At 38.7% G+C, this 11357-nt stretch overlaps 2 protein-coding genes across 2 annotated transcripts; both read right to left on the bottom strand.

The window, feature by feature from the left end:
• Positions 1-5: 5 nt before the first annotated feature.
• lypc (ly6 domain containing, pigment cell) lies at positions 6-1568 on the bottom strand. Its single transcript, XM_036555815.1, has 3 exons — positions 1370-1568; positions 899-1018; positions 6-439 (listed from the first exon to the last, which is right to left on the bottom strand). Exons 1-3 carry the CDS (start codon positions 1419-1421, stop codon positions 231-233), a joined length of 381 nt encoding a protein of 126 aa, XP_036411708.1. The 5' UTR covers positions 1422-1568; the 3' UTR covers positions 6-230.
• A 1576-nt stretch (positions 1569-3144) lies between these two features.
• Positions 3145-10219, bottom strand: ccdc105 (coiled-coil domain containing 105). Its single transcript, XM_036597292.1, has 8 exons — positions 9731-10219; positions 7719-7994; positions 7490-7594; positions 6246-6402; positions 5853-6019; positions 5002-5097; positions 3522-3635; positions 3145-3330 (listed from the first exon to the last, which is right to left on the bottom strand). Exons 1-8 carry the CDS (start codon positions 9968-9970, stop codon positions 3145-3147), a joined length of 1341 nt encoding a protein of 446 aa, XP_036453185.1. The 5' UTR covers positions 9971-10219.
• Positions 10220-11357: the final 1138 nt, after the last annotated feature.

Here is an 11357-nt window from a genome sequence, read left to right as displayed (position 1 = left end):
GACAGTATTTCAGTCACCACTAAAATTAATACCACAAAAAAGATATACAAACAAACAAAAAAGCAATAATTTATTTTTCCAATAGTGGTTAGTTTACCCAAGTACAGATTTGCAAGGAAAATCTCAGAAATAATAAGTGTTCCTTTGCATTGCGAAAGTTTATTTTAATATGTATTTTTAATGTGGTCAGAGGATAGTTAATATCATTAAACGCTGTTTCTCACCAAGGGTCACTGTAAAAAAAGAAGTGAGAGAGTGAGAGAGAGCAGGATGCCTGTGTAAAAGCCTCTCACACTGGTTATGGCTCCGTTGCACAGGTGAGTATCACAGCACTCATTGGTGAAGGTGAAGTTTAAACCCATCGCAAACTTCTCTCCAGTGATCCCACACAAAGACGGGAGCACACAACTCTTTTCATACAGGACCACCTGAAATTCACCTGTGGAGAATGAATGTGTACAAAATAAAAGTCCTTATGGGGTGGTATTCTGCATCCAGGCTGCTTTGTGAAGCTGTTACATTTAGACACTGACTCTCAGACATGTCAGGATTCTGATCTGCAAGTATGACACGTTATTGACCAGATCAGCCAAAACAAAGTGCTCCATGGTGCAGTTTTCCACTATTAACATTATAGCAGCAAAGTATGTCCTGGTTCGGTTGTAAATTTGATCATGTAAGACTGCAGAAATTGTCTAAACTCAATTATTTAACTTGTTCTATAATACAAAATAGCGGCCAGCTTCTGTATTGTAGCTCATATTTGATCAGCTAAATGCTAGGCAAATGTGTGATTATAAGGGTGATGGCCAAATAAAAAAATCTGTGTATGCCTGAAATTATTAAACGTTAAATTCTCATGTTAAAAGCAAAGGACTTGTCAATAACATGGAGTTACCTCTCTGTCCAGTGGCCTTGCTGGAGAGGCAGCGCTGGCCTGGGGGGCATCTGGTGGGGTATCTGATGCAGTCCAGGGGGGAGATGGCAGGGAACACACAAGTGTAACAGAAGAGAGGCACTGCAAGTGTAGAAAGTACTTTCATAAACAGGAATTCAAAGTGAATTCAGGAAATATACACCAACAGCATGTGAGTGCAGGATAAACAAAAAGTCATAAGATAAATAGTAAAGAGCAATAACAAAATTCACATTAACAAGAATGAATAAAATTATAGTGCACATAATTAAACATCATTCTATATATTTGTGTAATGAAAATAAGATTTTTACAGAGAGGAGTTGAAATCTTGTATCTTGTTGATCACAGCCTATGATTCATCTTCCTCACAGAACAGCAGCTTTTATTGCAGAAATGCATTCTTACTACAAATGCATTCCTATTCACATCTTCTTTCTCTTAATTACTCACCCACAGACGGCAGCATGCAAAGCAAAAGAAGAGAACTGAGTCGAGGACACATTTTTTTCTTGGGGTGTCGTATTCCAGCTTATGTTCTTCTAAAGATTTTTATGAAGTGCTCCAGAACCTTGCAGTGTGGTTCAGAGTTGTACCTTAATAGCCCAATAACCACATCTGTCCCTCTCCTACTTCACATCTTTAACAGACTGCTCCCATATAACCTCCGTTCTTACAGTCTTGATGAACTAAAAAAAAAAATGTCCCCACCCCAACATGTAATTCGATTTTAGCTCCAGCAGAGAAAACGTTAGATCGTACCTGTATTCAAGCCAAAAACTGTCTGCTGTCAGAATTTAGGAGTTGCCCTTGACATATTCACAGAAATCCTATGTTGTTATGTTTTCTAGTTTAAAATAGCTCACTGAAATTCTCGTTTAATTCTCATCTATGGCGACAATGATTAAATATTTGTTTAAATAAAAAAGTCATGTCCAACACTCCCATTCCGATTAACAAAAAAAACAGAGCAAGAGTGAAGGTAGGCTGTGTGATTTAATTATGGATGATTTGCTAATGAAAGGCATGCAGTGGAACCAGAGGTCTGTCAAATGACCCAAGTCTTGTGACAAGACCTCTTCCAAAGTATCTCTTACCAGGCCATAGCTTTAGAAAGCAAGCTTCTCTCCATCTGGATGTCAGACTAATTCAAAAGCGTTTAGGACAACAACACCCATTCAATACGTCATCCCATTTGCATGTCAATGAACCATTTAAATGACAGAACAAAAAAAGACTTTTGGAAAAAATATTAATACCAAAACAATGTTTGAAGGTGCAAAAAATGACTGGGTTATAACTGCACAACTGATAGTAAATAGTACATATGCTGCAACACTTACTGTAAGAAAACCCTTATGAAGTCAACCATATGGCTAACAGCTCCCTCTAGTGTTAATAAAACAGCCCTACAAGGCCTCACTGTTAGTTCAAAAGCATGAACAGTCGAAATCAGTAACTCTTAAAAGCTAATTGATTACTTTGCATATATTGTTTTAGGCTTTGAAAGACTACAAGTGTTGGCATGATCACCGTTCAGAGGTTCTGCTGTTACATTTCTCCTGTGAAGAACTGCAAATGAGAACTGCAAAATCAGACTTGAATGTCAGGTATGAAATTTAGTTTCTAAGACCTTTTTCTGCTTCACTCATAATAAAATGCCACCTTAATTCACTGAAGCTAATGTAATAGGCTAATGTAATTGAAGTCTGTATCGCCCAAAAAGATTTTGAATGACAGACTTTCATTACTCATTACTCAGACATCAGATATCTTGGCAGATATTGTACACTTTTAGTGCACAAATTAGAATTTTCAGCCAATTATTCCTTTAAAATATTCCAAATAAATAGACAGTATGAATGACCAACTAGATACAACAGTATACGTTACTACTAACAATGTAATCCACTACCATACTTGCATGTACAGAACAGCAGAAAAAAACTGAGAATTGATTCGTTTTGATTCAGTTCAGGACAAACTAAACATTATGACTTCTTTGAGACGATTTAGTCTAATATTTAATATTTATTATTTAACATTTAGTTTATTCACACAAAAAAGCTCACATCTCAACGTGATCAAGAAGATTAAGTGTTCTCAAGCAGAGTACAGTTTATTCAATCCTATATAATCGATATAATACTGGTCATGCAGATGTACAGGAGAGATTGCCAGTACTGATAGATGCACACCATTTTACATTTTTTTCTATGTTGTGATTTCTAGGCATTTGCCACCGGGACACACATAGGAAGCATGAGTCTTCTTCTAAGCCGGACAACAGCAGAGTCCACGCCGGCTGCAGCCCGCTTCATACACGTGTCATCCTCCAACTGCAAGCGAGCAACCTGCAGGTCTTCTACAGCTTTCTCTGCAGAGTCCAGATGCTGCTTCAGCATAGCACTGCCCTGAGAAATAGACACAATACACTTTACTTTAATAGGCTTTACAGCATCAGAAATATATAGAATTATAACCAAAATAATGTAGTTTTCATTGGCAAAAGTAGCTAAATATAGTAATTATGTGGATTGAAAACTTCATGCGTTTCAGATGAGGGAATATGATTAGTGCACATCAGAGCTCTCGATTACAATACCTGTGTTAGAAGACTGGACTCTGGCAGGCATGAACTTTGGTGTCTATCATAGACCTGCACCACAGGCCTGTCCAGCCTCTCTCTGCAGAACAGGTCAGCACTGGAAACTGGGCCCTATAGGAGAACACTACAGTGCATTAAGTAATGCTGGCTGCCTTAGGGAAATATTTTGTTTTGAAGGGAAATGTAAGTTTTTCTTCTTTTCTAGTTACACACAGCCATGAAAAAAGTACTCCCCCTCTAGACACACTTAATTTTTTTTCAGATCTTTAAACAAAAGCTATAAGAAAATAAATAAATTAAATACATTTTAAACAATCTTTTCATTTATTGAAGGTAAAAAAGCACCCAGGCGGACATCTAAGCAATTGAAGGCCTCGCTCACCTCAAATAAGATCAGCCCTCATGATACCACTATTAGAATAGACTGACCAAAAATGATCTCAGTAAGGTGAAAACCATTGCTAACCAAGAGGTACATAAAGACACACCTCACATTTACCAAAAAACACCTGGATGACACCCAAGCATTTTGGAATAATATGGACTGATGAGTCGAAAGTATATCTTTTTGGAAGACAGGCGTCCAGATACAGGCGGTATAAAGCTAACACAGCATTCCACATAAAGAACATCATACCAACAGTCAAACATGTGAAGGTGTGGGGAAGCTTTGCTGCTTCAGGGTTTGGCTTGCCATGATTGACAGAAACATGAATTCTCCTCTCTACAAAAAAATCTTGCAGGAAAGTGTCCGGTCATCAGTCTGAGATCTGAAGCTCAAGTGCAATTGGGTTATGCAGCAAGACAACAATCAAAAGTCCACCTCTAAAAGACTCAAAAGAAATAGAGTAGCCTAGTCCAAGTCCTGACTTAAACCACACTGAGATGCTGTGCAATTGTTTTTTGCCTTTAATAAATAAAATGACTATTGAGAACCTGTATTTTTTGTTTCCTCATGTTCTCTTGTCGTAATGCATTTTGTACGAGGATCTAAAACCAGTTAGTGTGACAAATATGGAAAAATAGAGGAAATCAGGAGGGTTTTTTCATGGTACTGTGTTCTTGCTTTATTTCCAGTTGATCGAGAACTATCTAGTTTGTAATACATTTACATAACGTATGCGTTAACTAGATTATCATTACTGGCAAACTGTAGAGTGTTACTGACTGCACTACCCACAACATTTAGACAAATGAGAAGCAAAGAAATATTCCCAGATGAGTTGATGGAACAGCACAACATTGTGGTGCTGCATTTTAGAGTCTCTAAAAGCAATGTCACATTTCCTGATGTGTGAAATTGTCTTTCTGGTTTATTGTAAATAAATGAGCTATACATATGATGTAATATCTAACACCACTGACCAGTTCACAACAATTTTCTTTGCAAAGTTCTGACAAACTAAGAACTAAAATGGAAATCAAACTTGGCATTCTACTCATTGCTAAGACATCAGTTATAGATAGCAAAGCATACCAAAACTCTGCCGTGACTGTAGTTGGCACACTGCATCTGTCTCTGCTGACGGAAGATGGCCTGTCTAGTAGCTCCTGAGCTCAGTGTTAGATGATGCTGATAAAGAGTAATGGAGAGAAATGTATGATTTAAGTTTGAAAGAACATTATTATGTAAAGTACTGTACAAAAATCAGAGACTATTTATTTAATTTCCAGTGAAAACATCCATTAAGTACAAGTTATATATTTCAGGGGCTATTTCTGAGGACATTAGATCTAAGATAATCTGTTTGCACAAAGAAGGGCAAAGTCAAACCAGTCTAAGTTAAAAAAAAAAAAATCTACAACTGGAGTTCCAATAATTATGAATACATAAAATGATTACTCCTAAAATACATACAAGACCTAGTTGACCACCAAGACCATCACCATGAGATAAACAGTACTTTTCTCTTTCAGAGATCGGAACTAATCAGAAGATCTGCACTAGGACACCAAAACTGGACACCTGAGAAGTGCAGTACGTAGTCGAAATTTGACATCTTTGGAAGGAGCAGAAGGCCGTATAAGCAATAAGCTCCCAAATTAATGAATGACTTCTTTGAAAAATTGTTTTTTTGAAAAACTGAAAGCCAGTTTCACAAAAGGAATGGAAGCTAAATGCTGAAAAATTGGATTTCTGCGTTTTTTTTAATTGCACTAAAATATTCCACAATTTCCCAGTTCATTCACTTCTTTCTTGGGATAGAGGCATTTTAAAAGTGTAGATGTTTGTTATGTGTTTTCCAAGCAACTGTTTTTGTGAAAAATGCTGTAAATTTACGTGCTTTCAGAGCTTGTAAAAAATGAAATGTTTAATCTTTGTCTCACCTGCAGATTAGTAGTTTCTGCGATTTTCTTCCATAGGCCCTCATTGACAGACTGATGTAGAGTTGTCTGCTTAATGATGGCATCACACATCAGCTGTTTCATATTGTCTCTGAGCTGCTGAGACTGGTGCAACACAGCTGCTGACGCCTCCAGCACATCTTTACACTCTGGGTGTGTGTTTGGGGATGTTGGGGTTTGGTGTAACAGAATAATGAAAAAGTACAAGAAGAATAGGATGTTAATTACAGTCTTTTATGTCTCCATTTTCCATCACTATTCTCCTCTATCATTACTACCATTTACTGAAGATTGTTTCGAAAGTACCGTTTCATTGAAGTGAAGGAATGTAACATCTCATTAACAGATGTCACCTGAGAGTGTCATTTTCATTACCTGGGGTATATGGTCCAGAAGGGTCAGGTTTCATGGATAGGGGAGAGGGGGAGCGATGCACGGTTGCTGAGGGTGACCCATGCTGAGGGAGCAGCTCTATTACTCTGGACCTTTCAAAAGCACAGTTCAATAGCTGCCTGCTGCTCTGAGCCAGGGCCTTAAAGTAATGCAGAAATTTTTCAGCATTACTTTTCAGCATTGCAGTTTTTCACTGTAACTTTAATATCAAAGCTCATCATATCAAAAACTCCTTTTTTCACACCAGCTGCCATTTACATGGTATGTATATTTCTATACATAAATAGTCAATAATTACTTAGAATAAAATCGTGTTACCTTACCAAACAATAAAGTTATTTCATTTTCCTATAGAGTTACCATTTCAGAGATACAAGGTTTTGTCACAATTTACACTTACTAAGCACTTTATCTGCTGAACTAATACTGGGAATGGCCCTTCTTTGCTCTCAAAACAGCCTTAATTATTTGTGGTATAGATTCCACAATGTTGGAAACATTAATTTGAGATTCTAGATCATGTTGACATGATTGCATCATGCAATTTTCAAGTGCACTTTCATGTTGTAAATCTGCCATTCTACTACATCCCAAAGGTGTTCTACTGGATTCAGATCCAGTGACTGGGAAGGCCTCTGAAGGACACTGAACTCATTGTCACATTCATGAAACTAGTTTGTGACGACTTTGGTTTTGTGACATGGTGCCTCATCATCCTGAAAGTAGCCAGAACTGATGTTCACTGGATGCACCATTCTGAGTAAACTCTAGAGGCTGTTGTAAATGAAAATCAGCAGTTATAGAAATACTCAAACCAGCCTGTCTGGCACCGACAATCATGCCATGGTTGATGTAAACATCACCTAAAGCTGCTGGCCCATATCTGTACTGAATTGCATGAATGAAAAGGTGTACAGGTGTTTCTAATAAGATGCTTGGTGAGTGTATTTTGAGCTTGCTTGTTTTAATTGATGAACCTTGATATAATCGTACATTGCCATAAGTTTAAGCCTTTCCAGGGTTTTAACATCCTAGGGTTAATTATTCAGTATCTACGTGGAAAGTAATGCGAACTTAAGTTATTCTAAGTAATAGAAGTGAGGAATGGAAGCTAGTAGGTCCTGGCAATTTAAGGGATCAAATAGTATCAATCTGAATACTTAAGATATTTGCATCTCATTTTGGATACATTTATTAGATATAAAAGACATAGTATGGTTTATCACCTGCTGTTGAGTTAATGTGTCTCTTAGCATGTTCTCCAATTTCTGCTTCAGCTCGTTCAAGCCCTTCTTTTCATGGCAGAGCAGAAGATCTGCTCCATCTTTTACCTTCAACAAAAACACAATTACGTTTCCAGTTACGAGTGTGTAGAGATGGACAGTGCTAAATTAAGCAGCATAAGGGCATTGTCTTGTTATGTGATCATTTGTTATGTTAGTGCACTTCACTCACTGTCTCCTTAACAGAGGGCCTGAAAGTCCGCCCATCTGTGCTTTGCTGATTGACAAGTAGAGCTTTCCTGAAGCTCCGGAGCAGTTTCTCCAGCCGCTCTCGCTGATGTTGCAGCTTAGTTGCCTCTTGAGTGACCTTTCCTGCTGTCCTCCGTAAATGGCCTTCTACCTCCCTCACGCTGCGCATGTACTCACCGGCCATGCTAATGCTAGCCTCTGCACTTTGGTCACGCAGGGCAGGTGGTGGAAATGGACCATTCATACCCAAAGAATGTAACTGAAATAAAAAAATTCAACATATTTTATTTAAAAAAAAACTAGATTATGGCAAACCTAGTTTAGCTTTACCTAGACCTGAACTTCCCTGCTAGCTTCTATCTATCCAGTATCTATTCTGCTAAACATATCTAGTTTGAAATGTTTTTTTCCACAAGTAAAGGCTATATCTAAAATCAAAAATCTTGTTTCATAAAGAAAACTTAACTGGGGATTTAACCATTTTCTAGGGTGTCCCCCAATGACATCCTACCATAAAATGTAGCTAACATATCCCAGATTGCACTGCGATTTGACAAAGAAGTTTTTTTAAAATTTCTCTGTAATTTACAGAGCCCTGATGATGACATCCTGTATAAATAAAAATAATGCGTGGCCACGCCTTATTAATGCGTGGGAACAAGATCCTCATGCGTGGCCACGACTTAGTAAGGCGTGGGAATGAGATGACTAAGTCATGGCCATGACTTAGTAAGACATGGGAACGAGATCACGGCTTACTAAGTTGGGGCCACGCAATAGGATCTCGTTTCCATGCTTTACTAATTCGTGGCCACGACTTAAACATCTCATTCCCACGACTTAGTAAGGCCACGCATCAGGATCTTGTTCCCACGCATTATTTTTATTTATACAGGATGTCACCAGTGGGGCTTCGTAGTAATCAGATGGTTAAATGCTTAATACAAACCACTTTGAATGACTGTTTACATCACAATGACTAGATTTTGCAGAAAATTTGCAAAATCTCTGGAATTCCCCTTTAAGGTGGCAGATTAGGTTACTTACCAGACTATCCATAATTTGTGTGTAAATATAAACTATCAGTAAATACTAAGTACATTCAAATTGAGATCTTTTAAAACCTCCAACCCTGGTCCTGGAGAGCTAGCTTCCTGCAGAGTCTTGTTTCAACCACAGTTTGCCGTGCCTGCTCCAACTAATCAACCTCTTCCCAAGTTCCTGATTGGCTGGATCAGAGGTGTTAGAGTTAAGTAAGAGGCAGGGCAGCTTATTAAACACAGGTTGGAACTAAACTCTGCAGGAAGCTGGCTCTCCAGGACCAGGGATGGAGACCGCTGTTTTAAACGCTCGTTCGCCATATGTTGAAGCTGGCTTATAGCTGTGCTATCAGAGTTCATTGAGTAGCTCACTTACATGTGACATCACACTTTTAAGGGTCAGGTGTCCCAGTGTTCCAAATAAATCTAGTCTACTTTGACAGACGACTACACTTCTTTTGTAGGATACCTTTGGATTGTGTTGTCATATAAAGAGGAAATGGTACTGTTGGGAAATTCGTAAACTTTTAAATTCAACTATAAAGTGCCTGACCTAAATTACAGTGCATCATTTCACTTGAAGGGAAATATTCTGAACACAGCCAGCCAGTTACTTGGAAGGAAATTCCACCGATTGTTCAAAATTTCCTCAGAATTTAATGGTGAAGAAAGTCAGTCAGAGTGAGTTGATGTGAAGTGGTTCACTGTACAGAAACTACATTCTCAGGTTTGTTCACAGTGGTGGTGATAGGAGCTGGGGGTCCTGATGTCAACGCACGTATAACACACATACAGCTATTTTTTTTCTCTTAAAATGAGTGGAATTTCTCTTAAAATGAGTATCAGTCAGTCAGTCAGTCAGTCAATCAAAAAGCAAACACTCATCAATCGGGTGTAAAACTGCTGCATGCTTTTTAAACCGCCACGCTAAAGGAAATGAATTTGGCTCCTTTACCGTAGCTCCGGTGGATGTAGGTCGGATTTTAACCAAAGTCTCGTTTTCATTGTCTGTGAACCTGGAGGACAGCGGCGCTCTCCGGTAGCGCGCGGCCGAGTGAAACGCGTCCATGTGGGACTGAAGGACTAAACGCTGCGCGCGCTGGATGGAGCGCAGTGACTCGTCCCTCCATCTCTGAGCTCCCACAGTCAGAGGAGCAGCTGGAGCTGAGTGAACAGACTGAACAGCGCTCTTCATCACCTCTAAAACACGGCCTGCGGGGCAAATCACTCCATCAGAACGCGCCGCTGTGCTGTGCTGAGCTGAGCTGAGGAGTGTTGAGCCGTTTCCAAAGAGACGCTGAGCGGAAAGGAGAGGACCTCCGGGTTGTGATTGGGTGTAACTGGACACCCAGGAGTGAAGTGGACGCACGTTGTTTTTTTCCCCCACCTGTATTCCGGCAAACCGGCTTGTGGGCGGGGGTGGTGTTCAGCTGTTTGTGGGGGTCAGACGTCTCCAAAATGATGAAAGAAAACTTTTCCCTAAGCTTTTACGCCTAAAGGTAAAATATTTAGATTTACTTATTTGCTTATAAAGTTAAAGTAGCATTTAACTACTGTCATAACGCATTTACCCTATAAATGCAGAAATACATGAATATTCCACTTTGAGATGCATAAATGGCTCATTTTATAAATTATTCTGCCACCTGCAGGACAAATAATATCATTAAACCGCACCATTTCTCAAGTTAATTCTCATTGGGTTTTTTTTTCATAAATAAACTGCAAAACCAGCTTCTGATTCTTCTAAGAGTTGCGCTGTTTTAAATTATGCTGCATACTTTAGGTCTTATAGGTTGACAAAGTGAGCTATTATATAGGAATACTTACATATTTACACACTTTTCCCCCTTACCTCAAATGTAGTTTATTAGCCAAGACATTTTTGGTGTCCAGGACGTGGTTCGTTAGTTTTGCACTAAAACAGTGCAAAAAGTGATTTACTCCAAAAAAGCAAAACACAAAGATCACAAATTGAAAATCAAAAAGAAAATGTGTTCAATATAATAGAAAAGTACTTTTCAGTATTACAGGAGCACAAAAAAGAATCCAGAGGATGCATAAAAGCAATGAAATATAACCTCAACATGTTCTGATATCACACACTGTGCCTGATAGGATATTTGGAGATGAGCATGCAAATAAGTTCTTAACTCATGTCATGATAACCTTCTCAAGGAACACCCTCTCTCTCAACGCCATGAAGACCATAAAGAGAAGAAACGCTACACAAACATACTGTAATGACCCCACACACCCCTCACATGAATTGTTCTCTCTTCTGCAATTTGAAAGAAGGCATTGTAGAATTAGGGCCCTCACAGCCTGACTGTGCAACAATTTCTTTCCATAAGCCATCAGATTCCTTAACTCTCAGACTGAACTGACAGACACACACACACACACACACACCACACACACACACACACACACATAACAAACGACATCTCGCAATTCCAGATTATGTCTGGGATACTGTAATTAAATAGAATTATTGCATTTCAGACTGAAATATTTTACTTACCGTAATTCATTTATCTGGTTAACCAAATACTGTCACGGTACTGTGTTCATATATGCTA

This window comes from Colossoma macropomum, unplaced genomic scaffold (assembly GCF_904425465.1).
Source record: "Colossoma macropomum unplaced genomic scaffold, Colossoma_macropomum, whole genome shotgun sequence".
In the NCBI taxonomy this organism is placed as follows: domain Eukaryota; kingdom Metazoa; phylum Chordata; class Actinopteri; order Characiformes; family Serrasalmidae; genus Colossoma; species Colossoma macropomum.
The sequence above is the reverse complement of the archived record's forward strand: the minus strand, read 5'-3'. Positions and strand labels throughout refer to the sequence as shown.

Excerpts from the sequence above, each read along its gene's own strand:
- lypc (XM_036555815.1), bottom strand. The coding sequence starts at position 1,421 with ATGTGTCCTCGACTCAGTTCTCTTCTTTTGCTTTGCATGCTGCCGTCT. Across the intron at positions 1,019-1,369 it reads TTGCATGCTGCCGTCTGTGG|TGCCTCTCTTCTGTTACACT; the intron begins GTGAGTAATTAA and ends CTACACTTGCAG. Across the intron at positions 440-898 it reads CAAGGCCACTGGACAGAGAG|GTGAATTTCAGGTGGTCCTG; the intron begins GTAACTCCATGT and ends CATTCTCCACAG.
- ccdc105 (XM_036597292.1), bottom strand. The coding sequence starts at position 9,970 with ATGAAGAGCGCTGTTCAGTCTGTTCACTCAGCTCCAGCTGCTCCTCTG. Across the intron at positions 7,595-7,718 it reads GGCCCTCTGTTAAGGAGACA|GTAAAAGATGGAGCAGATCT; the intron begins GTGAGTGAAGTG and ends TTTTTGTTGAAG. Across the intron at positions 5,098-5,852 it reads CAGAAACTACTAATCTGCAG|CATCATCTAACACTGAGCTC; the intron begins GTGAGACAAAGA and ends ACTCTTTATCAG.